The sequence below is a fragment of the Octodon degus genome, unplaced genomic scaffold (genome assembly GCF_000260255.1).
Source record: "Octodon degus isolate 3935 unplaced genomic scaffold, OctDeg1.0 scaffold00079, whole genome shotgun sequence".
In the NCBI taxonomy this organism is placed as follows: domain Eukaryota; kingdom Metazoa; phylum Chordata; class Mammalia; order Rodentia; family Octodontidae; genus Octodon; species Octodon degus.
Window position 1 is genome coordinate 10,763,374 of NW_004524655.1, and position 20,583 is coordinate 10,783,956.

Sequence of the window (20,583 nt, forward strand, 5' to 3'; positions counted from 1 at the left end):
TGAGCAGAGCTGAGGTGGGGGCTTTGGATCCCCCTGCACAGAGTCATTCTGACCAATCTTGTCATGCATCTTCACAGCCTCCCCCATGGACCACTGGAGCCCCTTAGAGAGAGCTGGACTTGGCGGTTTCTTGAACCTCTTTCCAACCAGCCTCTCTCTGGTTTATGGCCTGCTCTCTTCCTTCCTCCTCTCTGCAGCCTCAGTTTCCTGGCAGTGCACAGTGCAGGCTGTGATCTGTCCTCCCTTCTCTCTGGAGTCTGAGCCTCAAATTTGCCCTTAACTCAGGAGCTTCCCCTAAGATCACACCTTCAGTGCAGTTCCTTTCCCAGTGTCTGGTGCCTGCTCTGTGAACAGGGTGTCTCAGTGCCCTGCCTGTATGGCAGACCTGTGCACTGGCTTCCTTGTACCTGTTCATCTATAAATACACACCCTATCTCTTGTGCAAAGTGCATGCAGTAAAACCCCAGGAGCTCCCTTCCCCATGGTAGCCTTTAATCGTCCCTGATTGGCTCCATTTAGTCCAGAGGTCATACCACATTTGCCCTAAGTTTCTGAATTCCCATGTTGATCATGAAACCTCCATAGGGATCAGGCTCAGAGATTCTACCCCTCTCCTTGGCCTGGATCCTGAATTGTTATCTGCCGCTACAGGCAAGTGGCTGGAGCCTCTATGCTTTGGCTTTGTAACCACAGCCCTTAGAGCACTAGGTCTGTCTAGAATCTTCAGAATCACAAACCCCGTGGACTCAGTGTACACCACCAGTAAGCCCATCGCATAATGTTCATGGGACAGACAGATACGGCATAGGAAGGAGAGTGGAAAAGTACAGTTTTGAAACACCCACTGATGAAGACAGACACACTGACAATTAGACAGAGAAAGATAGCCAGACACACATACAGACAGATAGATTAACATTAGTCTTCCTTTCTTTTCAGTCCTTGTATCTGAGTTCAGAGGGGAAGGAATGCTTCTGACCAGCTAAGGCTAGCATGAAGGCCTGAACAGGGAGAGAAGAGGTCAGCACCCACAGCCACAATGCAGGGAGAAAGTCTGAGTCCAGGCTGAGACTTAACACAGGAAAAGCTCATAAAATAGCCGAAAGTTTTCTCAAATAATGGGTACTACAAAGGGAGAGAGAGAAAAGGAGTCACTTACCTAGGACGGTCAGCTTGGTGCCTCCACCGAACACCCAACACTGTGACACAGACCAGTGCAAAAACCTCTCCTGGCCTTGCCCCTCCCCGACCCCCAGCTGCAGCTGTCTTGGGTGCAGCCCCTCTTGGGGACTTCTGTGTCCTGCATGACAGGAGCGAAGTCTCCTTGGAGATGCCTCAAGGGCATGCTGCCTCCCTTGGAAAAGCCTGTTCTCTTCATAAAGAATGGCTTCCCTGAGCCTCATCTCTATGCCTTTCGTCCTGGCTATGGAGGGAATATTTTGAAGGAAAAAGAGAAACAGAAACACTCAGGTTTAGTCCAGTGAGGCTGAAGGCTGAGCAGTGACCCTGGATACTCCCAGGTCCAGCTGGTTAGCTTATGGGGATCCCACTTGGCAAGAAACAAAGGCAGCAGTCTCAGGACTGCGTAGCAGGTGACACCAGGCAGACAACACGTGCAGCAAAGCCCACTGAAACGTCATTTTATTTTTCTACATGAAAGGGAACATCCACATAGATAAGCTACTGCAAACCCAACTTACTAAGACACATATGAAATTTTCGGGAAATTTTCAGAGACCTGGATAGTGGGTGTTATTAATATATGGAATTTTCATCAAAGTATCAAGCAAAGAAGGGGTGGTTCTGTTGTGGGTGAAAGAAAATGACCAATGAGTCCATTATTTAGACAACTGCTGATGTCACCATAAAGTCTTTTTTGTTCGCTGGTCTCTATTATGTGTGGAAAGTGCTACAATAGGGAAGTGGATCCTAAAATAAAGAAGACTTTGTCTCGAGTCTGTACCTGATGACTGGGTGGATCCTGATATCTGATACCAGGGAGCCGTGGTGTGGTCCTAGAAGGTCTGAGGCTGCACGCTGTGCAGTGGCATCAGACAGGTGTCTTTGGACATTCGAAGGCCTCATCTGCAGTCTGCTTTGGAATCTGGGTTTTGTGGCCTCCTGGCCATCATGATCTTTGAAGGGGACCTACTGATTTCTCTGCACTGAAAGTGCACCATGATGGCACCGAGGTCACAAAAGTTCCTTGTCATTGTCAGTCCTGCCTTTGGCTGGGCCTGGCTATTCCATAGCTCCAGGATGCAGCTTCCATGTTGCTAGGAGTGGGATGCTCAGAGATTGCAGTCTATGAGCTCCTCTAGCCTAGGGGACTGAGGAATACTGCCAGGGACATTGCATGTAGGAGCTCAGTGCACACAGGAGCCTAAGAGTGGGAGTTCTGACCTGAGGCTGAAGGGGGACATGGGAAGGTCTCAGCCACATTATGAGAAGCAGGGAGTGTGAATTTCAGTGACTGAAGCCTGAATCTGCAGCTTCCTGGAAGCTGGGCCCTTTCTGAAGCCCCTGGACACAGTCACCCTGCTATGGTCCATTCTAACCTGGCCCCAACTCTAGTCCTTGTGTCCCTCCTGCCTCTCATATGCCTTCCTCAGACAGTCAGTGGATGCCCAGGCTGTGCCTACAGTGGTGTCTCATCTCATTTTCCCTATTTCCCCCCACGGCTTCCTTGTCACACAGATTGTTCCTTTCTTGCATGTACCACGAGCCAAAAACACATTCCCTTATTCCCGCAGACTCCATTTTTCTGTCTAGTCCTTAGTGGTTGAGACCACAGCCTTATGCTACAAGCTTGAATGTGACCCCGATCCACATGCATATGAATGGACAGTGATCAGCTCTGTCTGCCTCCGCCTTAGCCCATGATCTCCTTCCTAAGTGCTGCATGGAATTCTCCTTCAGAGAATTATGTAACACCCAGTGCTGAGCAAGAAGATGAATACAAGCTCGGCAATGCTGGACTTCCTCATACAGAGTCCTTCTCTCCTGCAGAATCTGTCTGTGTCTCCTCCGAACTAGCATGCATTGGACAGCCTGAGCAGCTTACTTGCAGGTTGACTCTCCACGCCTTCCCCTGCCTCCCTGGTGATGGGGAACTGTACACACTTCAGCTGATCAGGGATCTCATCAGGAGATCCCTGAGGTAAAGCCTGGAGGTAAAGCCTTTGCTTCTGCCAAACCTTTGTTTGGACTCAAATGACTGTTTCCTTCCACTTTTCTTTCTCTCACCTTATTCATTTACTGGGCCTCTCTTCATTTCTCTCTACTTCTCTGTCATGCGCGGCACCCTCCCCTCTTGCTGGTTCCCTTTCCTTCCCCTCGCAGAGCCACTCTGCAGGGATAGCTAACTGTGCTGGATCCCAGCCCCATCAGCCCAGGGAACTCAGCTGAGGAACGGGATGCATGGCGTTGCTGGGGGAGACATGTCAGTGGAACCACACCGGCCCCTGGGCAGTGTGACCCTTCAGAGGAGAGCTGGACTGAGTGCTGATGGCACACTGGATCTGGATTGTGAGTGTGAGTGTGTCTCTGTTGAGGGGGAGACCAGAGTCAAGGAGCACATGAGACATGCCTGGTGCGAGTTCGCACAGCAGGTTCTTCAGCTACACAGTGGACATTCAGTGCAAAGCCTGTCAAATTGAGCACTTTCTGTGATGATGCTCCACGGAATGGTTAAATGGTACACACTTTCCCACTGGAGAACCCAAGGGGTTTGACAAGAAATAAGGGATGAAACCAAGGAGACAAACAGCATTTCTGATCAGGAAGGGGTGGTTTATTGAGCAATGAGGGGATCACAGGGAAAGTCAGGAGCAGGTGGGGTGGGACAGGAGACTCTTCCTCTGAGTCCTTGCACTTCAGGTCCCTGAGGATAGGGTGCCAGGCAGGGTCCTAAGCACACTCTGCAGGGGCCAAACTCTTCTCCACAGTGCTGCCATCGTGCGTGACCTCGCAGGTGACTCTCTGGTGAGATCTCCACTGTGCAGGCGTCATGCTCAGGTAGCTGCTGGCCATGTATTTGTTGTCACTCTGTTTGGAGGGCTGCGTGGTCTCCACGCCTTGGGTGACAGTGGTGCCATCAGCCTTCCAGTTGACGGTCACAGCGCCCGGGTAGAAGTTATTCATCAGACACACCAGCGTGGCCTTGTTGTTCTGGAGCTCCTCAGGGGAGGGCGGGAACAGGGTGACTGTGGGTGCAGACTTGGGCTGACCTGGGCCAACACAAGGGGGACAAGAGTGAGCAGAGCCAGTGGGTGCTTTGGACTCTCCTGCACAAAGCCATTGTGACCAATCCTCTTGATCTTTTGCATCTTCACAGCCTCCCCCATGGACTACTGCAACCCCTTAGGGAGTGCTGCCCTTGGGTGTTTCTAGAACCCCTTTCCAGGTAACCTCCCTTGGTCACCTGGCCCACTCTCTCTCTCTGCCACCTCTGCAGCCACAGTTTACTGGCAATGAGCTGTTTAGGCTGTGATGCGTCCTCCCTGGTCTCAGGTGTCTAAGTCTAGAATTTTCCTTAATTTCAGTAAGTTCACCCCAGGCTAGGCCTGCATTTCAATTCATTTTTCCCTTGTTGGTGCCTCCCCTCTGCACTGGAAATCTGTAACCATCCTTGGAGGATGATCTGTCATGATTTCACGATTCCTGAGTCTCTTTTTATTACATGTCAGTCACCTCAGCACTGTCCTCTAGTGTTTACAACTTTCCTCTAGGAAAATCCTCTCTCTGTCAAACTATATGCTCCATCCTCCCAAGCCAGGCCTCTCCCACATCTGCTCTGACCTCCATACCCGCTGACCGGTTCTCAGGCCTCTTGGCTAAGGCTGTGGTCCTGGGGCTGCCTGAAAACACAGACGTGCACTGAAGCTTCCCCCTCATCCCGGCAGCTTCTGATAAATCTTGATTTTTCCTTGCATTGAGGTAGTTTCTGAATCCCTTATTTGAGTATCCTTTCCTCATTGCTCACCCTAATGTGCTCTTTGTAAAGGCAAGAGACATTAGTGAGTGAGACTCCAGGACCCAAGAAGTTGTCCCAGAACAGAGGCATTTCTGACCTATGTTTTCTCCCTTTCTAATGACTATCGTGGACTCTAGTCATCTCATCTCAGAGTTCAACCTACAGCAAGCCCAGGCTTTCTTGCCTCTTCTTGGACTATGCCTCAGCCATGTCCCTGGGCCTCCTGAGTGCCCCTCGCTGCCTGATTAAGCATTCAGCTCTCAGTTTGAGCTTTCGAGGCTTAGGGACAGTGTCCAGAGCCACTGAGTTCCCTTTGCCTGACCTGCTCCCCTCCTGACTTGGGTATCTGTCCTAGATGAGAGGAAGGAAACCCCACATCTGAACAGTTCCTATCCCAAGTCTTCAGGACTAGGCCATAGCTGACATATGGGACCCTTTCTGCTGCTTACCCTAGGATCACCCACCTCCCCCAGACTCAGGGAGAGCAGAGAGGAAAAGATCTCCAGAAAGAGAAAGCAGACTTTCCCAAGAGAGGAAAAGAATAGGTAAGGCTGGGAAAGATCATGAGAACCACTTACCTAGGATGGTGACTTTGGTCCCTTCGCCGAAGATGTACCACAGTGACAGAGGCTCGGACCAAAACCCCTGGGGCTAGCCCCTAGGGCCTGCCCCCTGGGGCTAGGCTGCAGCAGGAATCTACTAGGCGTGACGTGATGGGTGAGGCTGTGTCCTCAGCAGTGGTTGGGTGGGTGGTGTGCTCCTAGAGACCTGTCTCCTTTTCCAGACAGGCGCTGCCCATTGCCATGTGTGCCCCTCTGTATTAGACTGTTAGTACTGACAGCCACCCTAAGTTCCCATCAGAAAGAAAAGGTCCCTAGTAGGTGCTAAGTAAATCTCTGAGGGACATACCAGGCGACTATTTGGTTTGTCTGAGAATCCTCAGCTGGTATGGCTTATTCAACCTTTCTTGGCCTCGTTTTGGGGATTTTGAGTCTCTTCTCTACAAGCCCCAGTGGGCCAGCTAGGCCAGCTTCCTCCCTGAACACATAGTTATTGTGTCATTCCTGACATAAGGTACTACCACATGGACACTCTTCTACTTGCATTTCTATTCATGGATATATAATTCAAGTACACCTCATTTATGAATCCTCTGTTCACTCAGACCACTCTTTCCATTTATTTATCCTTTCATTTATCCACTCATCCAGCCACTTGCTGGGTAACCATACATTTATCTACCTGTTCATTCACCCATCTATCTGCCCATTCATCCTTCTGCTTCATTGTCTCATTCTCAATATATCCATGCATTAGTCCATCCAGCCAACAGTGGCTATCAAGCATACATCTATGCCCAGCACTGTTTTGCATGCTGGGATATGGTAGGGTTTCTCTGCCTCTCACTCCATATTTTCCTGAAGTTTCTCAAGTCAGGAGCCTTATTCCAGTCAAGTCTGCAGTTCCTCCTTGCTGCTCAGGTGTTTCTATGCAAGACCCCTCTTTCTGGTCACATTCCTCTATTTGGTGATTGAGGCCACCTACTCTCAAGCTCCCCTAGTTTCCCTTTCTCCTTGGCCCACAGTTGGCTGCTGACTCTCTGATCATCACTTGAGTCTGCTTTGTCTATACTCTCCCCACTGTCTACTGTTGACCCTCACTGTATCTCTCTTACAATTACCCAAAGACCCTAGATCCTTATTTATGGCTCTAACCTTTCTTCTTATCTTCAGATTCACATTTATTTTGACTTTAGAATCTATCTCTGCTTGAATATCACACTGAAATCTCAAATTCAACAGACTCCATAAAATTCATTTTCCTATAAAATCAATCTCATTGTATTGTCCTCATTTCAATAATTTCTCTCCAAGCCAGAGGTCTAGAGTCATTCTAGAATGTTTTGCCAACATTGAATCATTCTCTGTATCCTAGACATTCTAACATGACACAGCACAACACAGCACAACACAACATCAAAATACTCTAAAAGAAGATAAATGACCAAAATCTCCCTCTGACAGTAATGATGATGGCAGAAATGCTCAGAATTTTAAAATCTGATTTTATTCCCTAAGACAATTTATTTATATTAGAAAAACATATTGCACTGCAGGCAGTAATTCTTTTTTTACCTTAGCAGCACGACCATTGGCTACGGTTGTATTAAAAGTAGGCACATAAGACCCTTGACATAGAATTTAATGCAATAGCAATATAAATCCAACACTTGTTTCTGAATAAAGACAATAAACTTGTAGCATTTTGTTAGTTATTGTCCCTTGAAATTTATCCAACTCATTAAACAGTACATTTTCTCCAGCTCATGAAACAGTAAGTTCCAAACTTTACAACAACTTTTAAACATAAAGGCAAAACCTTTAACTCAGGAATAAGTCAGGCTTGATTACATATACTTACATTATTCATCATATTTTACAGATCTCACCCAATGAGGTGAAATGAAGGGGGAAATGTATAAATATTAACAAAAAAGAGAGAAATTATTTGTTGCAAATGATGTGTTAGTCTGATAAGACAAAGTCAAGAGAATAAGCTGAAGAGCCATTAGAACTCATTCAAGAATTACAATTGCTCAACATAAAAGTTAACAGATTTCCCTATTACACAAACAGTAAACATTTATGATATGAAATTTGTGAGAATCTTACAACTTCAATAAAGTTATGCTAAAGATATCCTCTAAGAAAACCAACATAAAATGTACAAGAGTCGCATGAATAAAATATAAAATTTCTCTACCAGTAGACATAAAAGTGAATGAATGGCTGGAATGTTGTATGGTTGGCTTAGAATGCTGAATCTTACAAAGATACGAGTTCTCAAATGAATCGTAGATTCCATGAAATTATAAGCACAATAGCAAAGGAATGATTTTCTTCATAATTAGGGAATTGATTCTAAAGTTCAATAGTAAGAATGGTGGAGAATAGATATGAATATTTTGGAAAATAGTAATGACAGGTTCTTTATCACATGATAGAAAGCTAAACTAAACAGGATGGAACATGGAGAAATATAACAGCAGATTGGGAGAGTCATAGAGGGAAAAAAATAGGTCAGTCACTTAGCAGTTGATAGAAGATGTATTTATATTTAAAATGTGTGGTTGGTTTTTCATTTAGAAAATAAATAAGGTTATATTTCCGTATACACAAAAATAAACTCCTTATTTGGTTGTTGTAAAGTTAAAAGAAACACAAAACAAAGCACCAAAACAATGAAAGTACCAGAATACAGTAGGAAAATGATTTATAATTTGAAAATAAAATGACTTTCTTATATATGTTACAAATCACAGAAAGCATAAAGAAAATGTTAAACTGATGTGAAACGTAGAAAATTAACGACTGCTTTCTGGTGAAACACCCCATCCACAGAAGGCATAAAATAGATAATGGAAAATTTGCAACATATAAACTACACAAGGGGTTAATATCCCAAATAGACTAATAAGATTTATAGATACAGAACTTAAGAGCAAGATGGCAAAAGCAGGCCATGCAATGGCCCATTAATCCACAGAAGGAATAAAATCAGTCCATACAATGTACAAACGCATACACAATTTCATCAATGACCAAATAAATAATAAAAGAACAAACGCGTTCTATTTTTGCCCAACACTCAGTTAACATAAAAGAAGATAAAAATACCACACCTTGGGCAAGGATGCAGGAGAAAGGGCACCGTCATTCACTTCGTAGGCATAAATTGGAGCAGCCTTTTGAGGGCATTATGGGAGTTACTTTTAAAATTTGAAAAGTTTTTTCTTTCTGATGAAGAAATTCCACTTCTAGGCATCTGTCCTGTGTAAACATGTAAGTGTGATCTATCTACACAAACACTCACACACATAAACAGGAGTGTGTATTATGGGATTCCTTGTATAACTTTAGTGAGAACAACTTAAATGTCTGCTCATAAGGGAATGGGCACAAAATTCTATTTCATCCAAACTTTGCCTAGAAAGCCATTCATGAGACTACGATAGTAGATCTATATGGACTAATATAAAAATATCAATAGCAGTTTTTTTTTTAAAAACTAGTGGCAGAGTAAAATGAAGAATATGACTTGATTTTTGAAAACGGAATCTCAACACTGATTATGTCTGTGTTCTCAGGGACACACACACAGGCAAAGAGTAAGTATATAGGCCAACACGACAGTCGTCCTCTCCAGGGAACAGGTTTTTGGGGAAAGAAGTAAGAAGTATTAAGAGATGTTTATATGCTCTTTATGTACTTCCATGATTAATACACACACATGTATTCATATATATATTTATAAAAAAGCACATATATGTTTATAAAAGGTATGTGCTATTCTAGTTTTAAAATTACTTTTGAAGGCCCAGGTATATAGCAGATATTTCTTCTTGTGAACATTTTAATAAGGCCAGTATACTAAAAGCTAAAATTGAAATTAGGTGAAATCCAACCAGTGAGAGATACACCCCTGAAAATGTTCTGTATTTGAAAAATGCACATATACTTTGAGAAAACCAGCATAAACATTTTTATCTTTTAACAAAACAGATTTCCCCGTGTTTGAGATGCTTCTGAAGCATTTTTCATGAAACAGATGTCCTTATTTTGATGATAATAATAAACCATTATCAAGTATTAACTTTATGCTGGATTTTGTTTTTGAGAAACAGAATGTTGTAGGTTTGTGTAAGATTCCTTATGATGGATGAGCTTTTCTGCGCCTTGTTCCTGGCTCTTTAAAGGCTTCCCCATTTTCTCCTCTCCATTAATATTGAGTTAACTTCCCTGGTTTGTAAACTGTTAGTTTCACCTCCCCCGCCCTCTGCTCCAGGATAAATCCCTAGCAGTGGAATTTTTTTTTTTTTTTTACAGTACTGGGATTGAACTCAGAACCCTGCGCTTGCCAGGCAAGCGCTTATTCTACTGAGCTATCTCCCTAGCCCGTAGCAGTTGAATTATACATTTTAGATAAACAATTTCTTTCATGACTCGTTGCCTGTCGCTACCATGGCTGTGCTGTTCGATGTCTAGAGAGTGCGTGACAGTGTCCAGTCTGCCCTGGTCAGTGCTCAGCACCTTTGCTCTACATTCACTTGCCACTTTCCCGGCAATCTTGGAGCCCAGCCACCATGCGGACCTGCGTGTCCTCACCACGGAGCCCGTGGGCCTTCCCCACCACCTCCCTGAACGCAGCAGCTGTCTTCTCTCCGTCTGTCTCAAATCTGGCTTTATACCAGGCTGAGATCCGGAACCAATTTTTTCAAAACACTTAAGTTGCTCCAACACCTCCTTTGGAACTGCAGGACAAAGACCAGGTGCACAGACCCTTGAAGTCGCTGCCCCTGCTCAAGGAGCCCCTGGCACTGGTGTGACCTGCACTCTCCACGCACTGCTACCTTTGCGGGAGGCTACCTTGACAGCCAGTACCCCTAGACCCACGATACCAACTTGGAAATCTGCCCACAGAGGAAGCATCTTCCCTCCCTGTTTATTCTCCCTAAAACAGGCCATGGGTCTGTCCCTTGCTGCTGGACAAGACCTGCAGACCAAGCCCACAGTCAGCATGCCCAAGCCTGCACTAGCCTTGGTGTAAACAACTCAGGAGCTTCAGCGCAACATTAGAAAATATAAACCAACGCAAACAAAACCACAGTGAACATCAAACACCGACGCTTTGAGCCAGCATATCAGGCCCCTCCTCCAGGCTGATCCTTCCTTCTGATCCCCTTCATGGTCCCCTACTGCTGTCTTTCTTGCCCACTCCCCATGGTGAGGCCCCTTACCTGCCCCACAGGATCCGCAGCCTGGAAGAAATGCTTCCTATCTGGGCTCCAGGACCTGGAATCCTGCTCCTCAGTGCTGGAGTGTGGCCAGCAACCCACAGCCAAGCACGACAACAGGAGGGCCCCCATTGCCTGGGGCCAGGGCTCAGCCCCTGGAGCTTCCGGACTCACTTGGCTGGCCCCCACCTTCATCTGACCTCAGAGTCAGGAGCGTCTGGCTGGGCCTGTGGTGCAGAATCCCTGCACAGGCCCTCCTTGCTCTCTCACAAGCAGTGGCTGCTCCAGCGCGTAGCAGTCCAGGTGGCCCGGCCCCTTCCTCACTCTGGGTGGGTGCTGGTCCCTGTCTTCAAGTGGTCTTAGCCCTGGCCAAGGTGACTACCTGTGGAGGTTTCTCCCAAAGATACAGCTGCTAGCTGACCTGCTGTGGGTGGTATCCAGGTCTCAATTGCTGACTAGGGCAGCCTCTTGCGTGGCCCCACCCCTAGGGTACTGGGTGGGGCACACCTGAACCACCCTCCTTCCCCTGTTCCCCAGAGACACTGTGGGTCTATGGAGTGTCTCTTAGGGGACTGTAGCCAAGTGGCCTTGTGGAACAAGGGTCCCTTAGGGCTTGAATTCAGGGGACAGGGCAGGGACAGGACTTTTCTGATTGGTCTCCCAGGCTGGAGTCCTCCACACTGCACTCTGGCCTGTTGGGAGCAGCCCTACCTTGGCTGGGTTGATCAAGCCTGGCCAGCTCCCATCTGGCTTACTCCAGAGTCAAGCAAGGACCCTGCAAAGAGTGACTGTGTATCTCTCAGGCAAGCAGTAGTGACAAGATTGTGACTTTATCTGCTCAGACCTAGGTCACCAGTGGGTTTCAGATTTTTTCTCTGTAGGTGGGGAGACAGTTTTTCTGCAGCAGTGAGGGGAGAAGGGTTAGTTAGCCTGTGAGTTTGCTAAGCTTCCGGAGGGTGTTGAATGACACTGGTTCCTGTGTCTGCTTTCCTCTTACTTCAGGCTTCAGAATAATTCTTGGGGTGTCCTTGGGGGAAATGCCTGTTTTACAAGTGAGACAACTAAAGCCCAGAGAAGACCAGAGCAAACTCCATCGTCATGCTATGAGTGGGCACAAGGTGCTCCTGAATCTAGGAGTGAGGCCATTCCCTGCATTTCCATCCCTTTATCAGGCTTTAAAAATTATTTATTTATTTATTTATTGGATGCAGGGTCTCACCATGCAGCTCAGACTTGTAGTGATCCTCCTGTCTCAGCCTCCCCAGTGCTGGGATTACAGGTGTGTGCCACCACACACAGTTTCGGGGATTGCACGGTGGGCCTGGGGTCCTGGGGTCAGCTCAGCATGCAGTGTTGGGGATTGAACCTGGGCCCTTGCGCTTGTCAAGCAGGCACTTAGGCTGCCGATCTATCGTCCCAGCCCTCCCTTATCAACCTGGAAGTCTTGTGATCAGTTCCCAGGTGAGCCAAGGTTTGAGTTCTGTTAGGAGTAGGTGGAGGAGGAGAGGGCTGGGCACCTCCACCGGGGTGGTGTCCGTTTTGAGGGCCAGGAACATGACGCATCATAGAAGGACACTACCAGTGCTTTGGCTTTAGAACCAGCTGAATGTTTTACAAGCTTTATCCTTGCCAGCTAAGATGATCCCTTTTCCTACCTGAAGATGAGGAAGATGATGCCCAGGCAGGTTCTCTAGTTTTCTGATGCCACAGAGGCAAGAAGTGCCAGGGCTGGGATTTTTTTCTGAAGCCTGGTCCTTGCACAGCACTGAGGCATGCTTTGTTGGTGATGCCTCTATTTTCATTCTGTCTCATGTCCCTGGCAGTCCAGCATAAAAATGTCTAAGATCTTTGGGGTCCCCTAACTTGATATGAAAGGGCCTTATTCTGTCACTCATAGGAAGACAATGAGGGTCTTGCTTTAAAAAGCAATCTGAGGGCTGGGGAGATAGCTCAGTGGTCTAAATGACTGCCTGGAAAGTGCAAGAACCCGGGTTCGAACCCTGGTACGGCAATGCTGTGCAGGCCCTGGAACCTTGGGTGTGCCGTGCCGTCCCTGAAACTGCACTTGGTGGCACATGCCTATAATCCCAGTGCTGGGGAGGCTGAAACAGGAGGATCACTGCAAGTCTGAACTGCGTAGCAAGATCCAGTATCAAATAAATAAATAAAAATTTAAAAGTAACCTGAGTATAGGTAAATGGGTATGACTTAGATTGCTTTTTATGTCACAAAAATCTTTTTAAATTATTAATTTTTAATCGACACCTAATTATATATGCTAATGGGCAGTGTTCCATCTACAATGACCCATCTATCACCTAAAATATTTATTAATTCTTGTATTGAAAACATTCAAAATCTTACTGAGGAGGCTGCGGTGCCGTATAAATGTAGTCCCAGCTACTCCAGAGACTGAGGCAGGAGGACGGCACGATCCTGGGAATTCAAGGCCAGCCTAGGTGACATAGCCTAGGTGACATAGCAAGATCTTGGCCCTTAGAAAAGAGAAAACCAACCAACATCCTACTACCTTTTTTTTTTTTTTTTTTTTGCAGAACCGGGGATTGATCTCAGGCCCTTGCACTTGCCAGAGAAGTACCTACTACTTATTTTGAAATAGCAGTGAATTTTTAACCATAGTTACTTTACTGTACCACAAAATTTTTACTGCAGGTTCAGACTTATAGCACTAAGCCTTTTGATATTTTTGTTAAAGAAGTTCTAAAGAGGTCCTCTCCAGTCTTTATTTGAGAGTTGCTTGGGCCATGTTCAGATATTCATGAAATTTCCCGCTAAATTTGGCAAAAATCAGTCCAGGCATTTTCATGGGATACAGTAATGGACAAGTAGCTTTGAACTTGATTTCATTGGTACAACTTACAGTTGCCAGGAAAACACTGTCCACAGGTCTCTAAGCTTCTGCATGAGCTACTATGGAAGGTAGAGAGAGCATCACTCTTTGGAGCAGAGGGCAGGTATGCTGGCTGTCCTATATATAAGACCTGGGTCCCTAACCTCAAGCATGCAGCTGTGACCTTGCCCTCTTTGCATAACCTTGTGGGATAGGTGCAAGAAAGGGCATCAACTTTGGCAACTGCTATTGCTGTGGGTGATAAACTGTCATATGGGATTCAGGGGGAGGCCCTGGAAAACCTCAAATTCAATCCAGCTTCTCTCCAGTTGGGGTGCAAGGTCCACTCCTACCTCTGACTGTAGGGTTCCCATATCCTGAGGATACAAGTATAGGGCCCAACCTGGGAGTCTAGGCTGTCGCTACTTCCTCCCCAAGACAACATGTGGTCAGGTAGCTCCACTCAGAAGGACCCGAAAGCTGTGGTTTCCTCCAGGGACAGCCCCAAGTCTTGGGGGAAAGTGGGGGATGTCCCTAAACACAGCACCCCCTGCACCTGCCATGGCCTCTGGGTGCAACTCTGACCGCAGACCACTCTCTCCTCCCAGGGGCCCTACATTCGGAAATCCGGGGCTGAGGGGGCCCCTGGGGATCTTCCAAGGCCTGGGGCCTCCCCAGGTGGTGCAGCTGTGGCTCTGGCTCCCCAAGCCCTCCCCTGCTCCTCACTGAGATGTGCTAAGGGCTGGATCAACGTCCAGGCAGAGGAGTCTTGATCCAGGTGACCCTCTGTTCAGTGTCCCTGGAACCATGATCTTTTCTTCTGGGGCCAAAAGATTTTCCTTGTCCTGCTTCCCTGTCAGAGGGACCCCCTGCCCACTTGCTGACCAGCCTCATCCCGCTGCTCACTCACATGCCCTAGAGACTCTGCAGTAGCCACTTCCGCACAGGCTCAGGTGTCCTCGGTTTCCCGCTTCATGCTCTCCCGATTAAAACCAACCAACTGATCTTTCCACTAGAGGGAGACCTGGAGGAGGAAACAGTTGAATCTGAGCAGGGCCTGGCTCAGTGGATCCCAAGCCCTCCCTCATTGTCCTGTAGAAACCCAAGAGCTTAGCTCCTTTCGCGCTAAGCAGGCAGTTCCCACTTCTCTCCACAGGACTGAGGAGATTCTTGCTCCTTCCGTAGCTGTCACAAACTAGCTGACTTGACAGAGAGATTCTAGCTCTTTCTACTGAAGAATTACCAGAGGTACAGAGAGAGAGGGTTTCTTGCTTAAGACACATAGCAACTAGGTGTAGTGACAGTGTGCTGGAACTTGCCTAGCACTGCCAGAAACCTGGGGGGAACAGCTTTCTTGGACATAAGTCAGAACCTGCCTGGAAGTAGAGAATGGGATGTAGGACAGTTTCAGTTCTTTAACCTCCAACTCGCTATCCAGCTTTCAGAAGCACAGCTCAGAAGGAAGATCCAGTAGGGGGCAGCAGAGACCAGCAATGGGAAAAGCCTGAACCAAGGGGAGGCTTTAGAGTGCTTCAGCCAGACCGCAGAGTAGCACGCAGAGGGGGGCGAGGAGGAGAAACAAGGGCTGGACTCTGGTTCTACTCTGCTGTTGTAATGGTCAGATTTCTGTCGCTATAGCAAAAACTGGAGATGATCAACTTGTGTAGAGAAAAGTTTTATTTTGGCTCACAGTTTTGGAAGTTTGAGTCTGAGGCCCTGTTGTTTGGGGGCTTGTTGTCAGGCAGACCGGCAAGGTCAAGAGCATGTGGTGGCGCAGAGGCGCTTTTGCTGAAATCTCCAGGCACATTCTTTAATGATCAGTAGTTTATGGTAGACCTCAAAGTCTCGGTTAATATGTTTGCATGTGCTGACAACTGGAGCCAGACAGTCCTCTGGGTGTGACAGAGCTAGCTCAGCTAAGCAGATGATGTGGCAAGACTGTTACTTTAAAAAAAAAAAAAAAAAAAAAAACTTTCTTCTGTTTAATTTGCTTTATCTAAGTTTTAGTCACGGCAACAGAAAGCTGGCTAACAGTCCTGATGATCTAGTCACCTTCTACTAGGCCCACATCTTTTCTTTTTTTTTTTTTTAAATGTATGTATTTGGTACAGGGTCTCATGGAGCTTGGACTCAGTGATCCTCCTGTTTTCAGCCTCCCCAGCACTGGGATTCCAGGCCTGCATCACTACACCCAGACTCTATGGCCAGCTCAGCTCGCCCTGGGGGCGGGGCTGGCCCAGCATGTGGTACCGGGGATGGAACCACGATCCCTGTGCTTGCCTAAGCTTGCCTAAACAGATGCTATAAATATCAATCTTAATGGTCTCAACTCACCAATCAAAACAGACCCAGACTGGCAAAATAGTTCAAAAAACAAGATCTAACAACATGTTGCATCCAAAATTCTTTCTGAATTCAAAAGGAAATTTGTAGATTGAAACTCAAAGTCAAAAGGGAAAACAATACCTTTAGTTAAGCTTCCCAACTTCCCAAGTTGACACAATGTATCAACCATCACACCTTTTAAATTCTTAATGACAGTCTAAACCAGTAAACCACTATGACAATCAATATAGAGATTCCTTTAAAGACAACACATAGAAATACTACTTGACCAGCTATGTCACTCTTGGGCAAATTTCCAAAAGAATTAAGACCTAATACTACAGTGATGCATGCGTACTTGTGTGTGTAGCAGCACACTCACAATAGCTAAGTTGTGAAAACAGCCTCAATACCTGTAAATAGGTGAATGGATAAACAAATATTTGATATATGAACTATCTTTCAGCCATAAAGAATAATGAAATCATGTTACTTGCAAGAAAATGTATGGGACCAGAAATGATCCTGTTGAATGAAAGTAGCCAGCCTCAGAAAATTGAATATTGTGTGTTTTCTCTTATACAAGAACCATAAAAACAAATGGACAAATAAATATTAAAGAGAGTGACCTGGAAGCTAGAAGGCAGCTTTCTGTAGAGGGTCAAGAAGATTGGTGGTGGGGTGTGAGAGAAGTTCAGTAGAGAAACCAGTCTACCCAAGTGCATTCCATCATCATGTAATATTGGCAGGCACTGATAAAATATTTTTTTAACAAATGCAAGGAGGAAAAATCTAATCTAGCTGAAATATTTCCTGGGAATTTAGGAGAAGGCTCATGCTTTCCAAGGGTAGAGGTGACTTCAGGCTTCCTCATGCCCTCTTTAGGGAAAGATAGCTTGCCTTCATTGATTGAGCATGCTGGATACAGACTCTGAGATGGACAATTGACCCGCAGGTGTTTCCAAAGTCATGAAGGAGGCAGCACTGGGCAGAAAGACACCATGGCCCCACCAGGTGGTGCCCGAGGACTATCTTGAAAGGGAGTGCTGCCGCTGGAGGCTCTTCAGCCATTCTTAAAGGGGGCATATTAAGTCTTTCTGAGAAGGTATGTGAATGGAAAGAGACAGAGTACTACAACTAACAGCAGTTTCCAGTGAGGATAGCTCTGGCAGCTATCAGAATGCCAAACTTGAGTGGGAAATTGATCAGCCCTTACTTAGCAGATGACCTAAGCAGATCACTTGATGTCTAACACACAGATTTACTCTATTCTGAATTCCACACTGCCGTGGAAGACTGGAGTGTTAGGAGCAGCAGAGGGGTCTGGACCTTGGTGGAGATGCCTCAGGACTATGAGTTCAGTACAGTACAGTACAGTACAGTACAGCTGGATTCCCATAGGCTTCTCTTATTCCTGCTTAGGTCCTTGGAAGTAGTGAGTTTTTGGTGACTATTCAGATTGACTCCTTCCCTGGGGCTCCACATTGAGGATTAATGGGGAACATTCTTCCCAGGTGTAGAGGTAGGAAGTGTGGAGCTCAACTTCTTCCAAGTACTTCTGTGGTCAGGAAATCAGCCTTGGCTTCCAAGACCCCTCATCACAGTTAGTGGTTGACACCATGACCACTAGCCCAACACGCCTGCATTTGTGGCATGTCCTGGGCCCAGTGCAGCAGGGCTGTTGACCTTCCAAGGACCTGACTATGGGCTGAAATGGGCCTCACTCCTAATGGTGAAGCATGGACCCCTCAGTTCACTTGTCCTTCACTCTTTGTACCAGATTCACTTTAAAAAAAATCTATTTAGTAATACATATTGTGATATATAATGACTACTTTCATTGTGGGTTTTGGTGCATGTATGGGACACATCCTACTTCTGTTTTATATCCACTTGACTTCTTACTCTTCCTTCTTCCTCTGTTTTCTGATTCCTTTTATTGTTACAGTAGACCTAGCTCCCTGTTTCCTTCTATCTTTGATTTTGCACTTCATTTATACTTTGAATTTACTCATTGTTATGGTTTGTGTCTAGTTGTCCCCCAAAGCAGTCTTAGAGTGAACTTCTAGAGTTGGTGATTAACTCATGATCCATTGGGATTATGGGTGTGAGTGCTGATGGGATTATGGGTGTGAGTGCTGATGGCATTATGGCTGTGAGTACTACACCCAGGCTGGAGTGGACAGCCTGAATGCAACTTAAGGGAGGCAGACTTGCTCTCTGAAGCCGTTGTTGCTGCTACTTCTCCATTTAGCTCTCTGCTCTTTTCTGCCACCACGAAAGGATGCCCTGTGCCCTGTGCTGCTCAGCCTTGGAGCCCCCTAAGTATGGACTTAAATCTCCAGTAACTGTGAGCTACATAAACCTTTCCTTCCTTTATTTTGGGTGTCGGGTATTTGTCCCAGCAACAAGAGAAGAGTAACTGAGACACTCATATGACAGAAATCACATGGTATCTAAGCCTGCGCATTTGATTTATTTCACTTAATGTTACGTTTTCCAGAGGAAGGGGGGTAAGTCATTAAAAGGAGGGGTAGATAGGTGAAATACTAGTAGGCAAAAATATGGGGCCACACTTTATTGGAGGTCTTTTACAGTTGGAGTAAAGAGTTAACATGGGTGGATTTTTAAGAGAATATGAAGAGAATATTTGTGAGGGTAAGGGTGGAATTGCGTTGTATCCCTTTTTCAATCACTCAGGTACTAGGTTTCATCTTGCTAGAATGTTTTCTCTCCATGTGACTCTATTTAGGCACACACTACATCATCGATCGCATTCCTCTGTGGCCCCATAATCTCCTTGGTCAGGAAATTTGGGAGACAACTACTTGTTGTTCCAGTATAGGTTCTATGTCCTGAGTCCTCACTGACCTTGAAAGGCTGGGGCCAAAATGTTGGCTGTCCTTATCACCCTTCTTTTTCTCTAATTTTTGGTCTGCAAACTTAGGTTGTCAACCCTCCATAAGAAAAGCTTATTATTACCCTACAACATATGCAGTTGGGTTTAACCTCACTATCTGTCTGAATATCAAGCATCTTAGGCATAAGATGGAACATGTATTTTTCATCAAATATTGATATGTTAAATTTTAAGTCTCTACAGAATAGGAAAAAGGAATTAAAAAAATAAAAAAATTTAAAAAATATGAGCAAACAGTTACATATTTTTACACAAAAATTTAGAAACTTAACCATATACAACATTGTAGCAGGACAGTCTTGTGACATTTTTTTTCTCTTTTCTCTTTTTTTCATTTATTACCCTTTTTTTTTTTTAAAAAAAAAAGAGAAATAAAACATTTACTTGAGATACAGTCTGGTCATAATTGGCATGTCATGACAAGCAGTATGTATTTAGAAGACCAGAATGACAGGCATTTCAAGCATGCCCCCACTATTACACATTGCTATCTTCAGTGCAGTCACTCATTTCACAAGTATCAGCATATATAGTTAGTCAGGGTGAGAATCCCACCAAGTAACTGCTAGTTTCAACAACCTGCTGATAGTTCTCAGATCATTGCCTTACCTAGCTTGTATGTACAAATGTGTGGCTTTGCCCCTGTCATGTTTCCTAGCTTTTTGTCCTTGTATCTTCTATGATTCTTCTCTGAGTACCTATAATGCATCACCTCCTCTACCCATCCATGTTAGCCATTTCCCTGGATGCGTTTCTGACTCATCCTTGTTTTTCCATTGGAATGTGGCTCGGTGTCACTGCTACTTCTGTTAAGCTGTTGCATATACAATCTGTCACTTGGGAAACAACCACCTTCCTTTTCATACCTGTCACAATGTCTAATCTCATTCACCAATGGTGAATCTTTTGAACTGGAGACAGTAGAAGCCACAAACACTGTACTCACACACATTCTTGGATGTGTAAAGGTGCACTGGGGTGGGGGAAACGCTTCAGCTGAAGGGAGTCAGCACTGATCAAGACCAGGATGAAGCTACTGTCAGAACAAAGAGAGCAACAGGTTTTTATTGATTTTTTGGGGTGTGGTACATTCTGCTAATTTTCATTGACTGGAAGCATGGCTTCAAACAATGCTTCTTCTTGTGCAGAGCTTGGGCCACTTGCGGGTCATGGTCAGCTTGTCTTAGGAATCACTGAATCATTCTGGAATAGGAGCTACCATCTTGGACAAACATCTTGGCTTTGTGGGTCTGGACTCTGTGACAGGGCTGAAGAACTTTAGCTTCTTCTATTGCTGTGACTACCAAAGAAACTCAAGATATAGGGGAGAAAAAGAGAGAAGAGACAAAGACACATAAAACACAGAATAGTTCCAAATGGGAAATAGGCCTGACCGTTATCTTGGACAATTTTTTAAAAATCACCATGTTTACATTCAATACTGAGTAGAATCTGACCCAGGGGTTAAGAAAGAAAAGGGGGAGAGACCCTATATACACAGAAATGCTAATGTGCTTTTTTTTCTATTTCAGCCATGCATCAGATTTCTGTATGGTCAAGGGAGGAGTTAGTACTTTGAACAAAAGAGGGCTTCATGTCCCTGGAAAGTAACTGAAGTAACGGTCACTGTAATCTACTAGGCACAAGTGTTATTTATTTGCAGTAAATATAGTAGATAACTAATCATGAATTACCCAGACATGTGACTTCTAGAATTA

General features: G+C 45.5%; 3 protein-coding genes across 8 annotated transcripts in view; all 3 read right to left on the reverse strand.

Moving 5' to 3' along the window:
* The window catches only part of LOC101585743 (immunoglobulin lambda-1 light chain), a 734,743-nt gene that overhangs the window by 18,827 nt on the left and 695,333 nt on the right, over positions 1–20,583 (reverse strand). The window lies entirely within an intron of this gene.
* LOC101592830 (immunoglobulin lambda-1 light chain-like) overlaps positions 1–20,583 on the reverse strand; it is a 475,660-nt gene that overhangs the window by 9,098 nt on the left and 445,979 nt on the right. The gene's annotated exons all lie outside the window — the stretch shown is intronic.
* The window catches only part of LOC101586143 (immunoglobulin lambda-1 light chain-like), a 289,018-nt gene that overhangs the window by 4,886 nt on the left and 263,549 nt on the right, over positions 1–20,583 (reverse strand). The window contains exon 3 of one of the 3 annotated variants that reach the window (XM_023720907.1): positions 1,160–1,194. In XM_023720907.1, coding sequence (XP_023576675.1) covers positions 1,160–1,194 — 35 coding nt within the window. Of the gene's footprint in view, positions 1–1,159; positions 1,200–5,553; positions 5,587–20,583 lie in introns of all 3 variants that reach the window. The other 2 variants (XM_023720908.1, XM_023720906.1) reach the window with 2 other exon arrangements.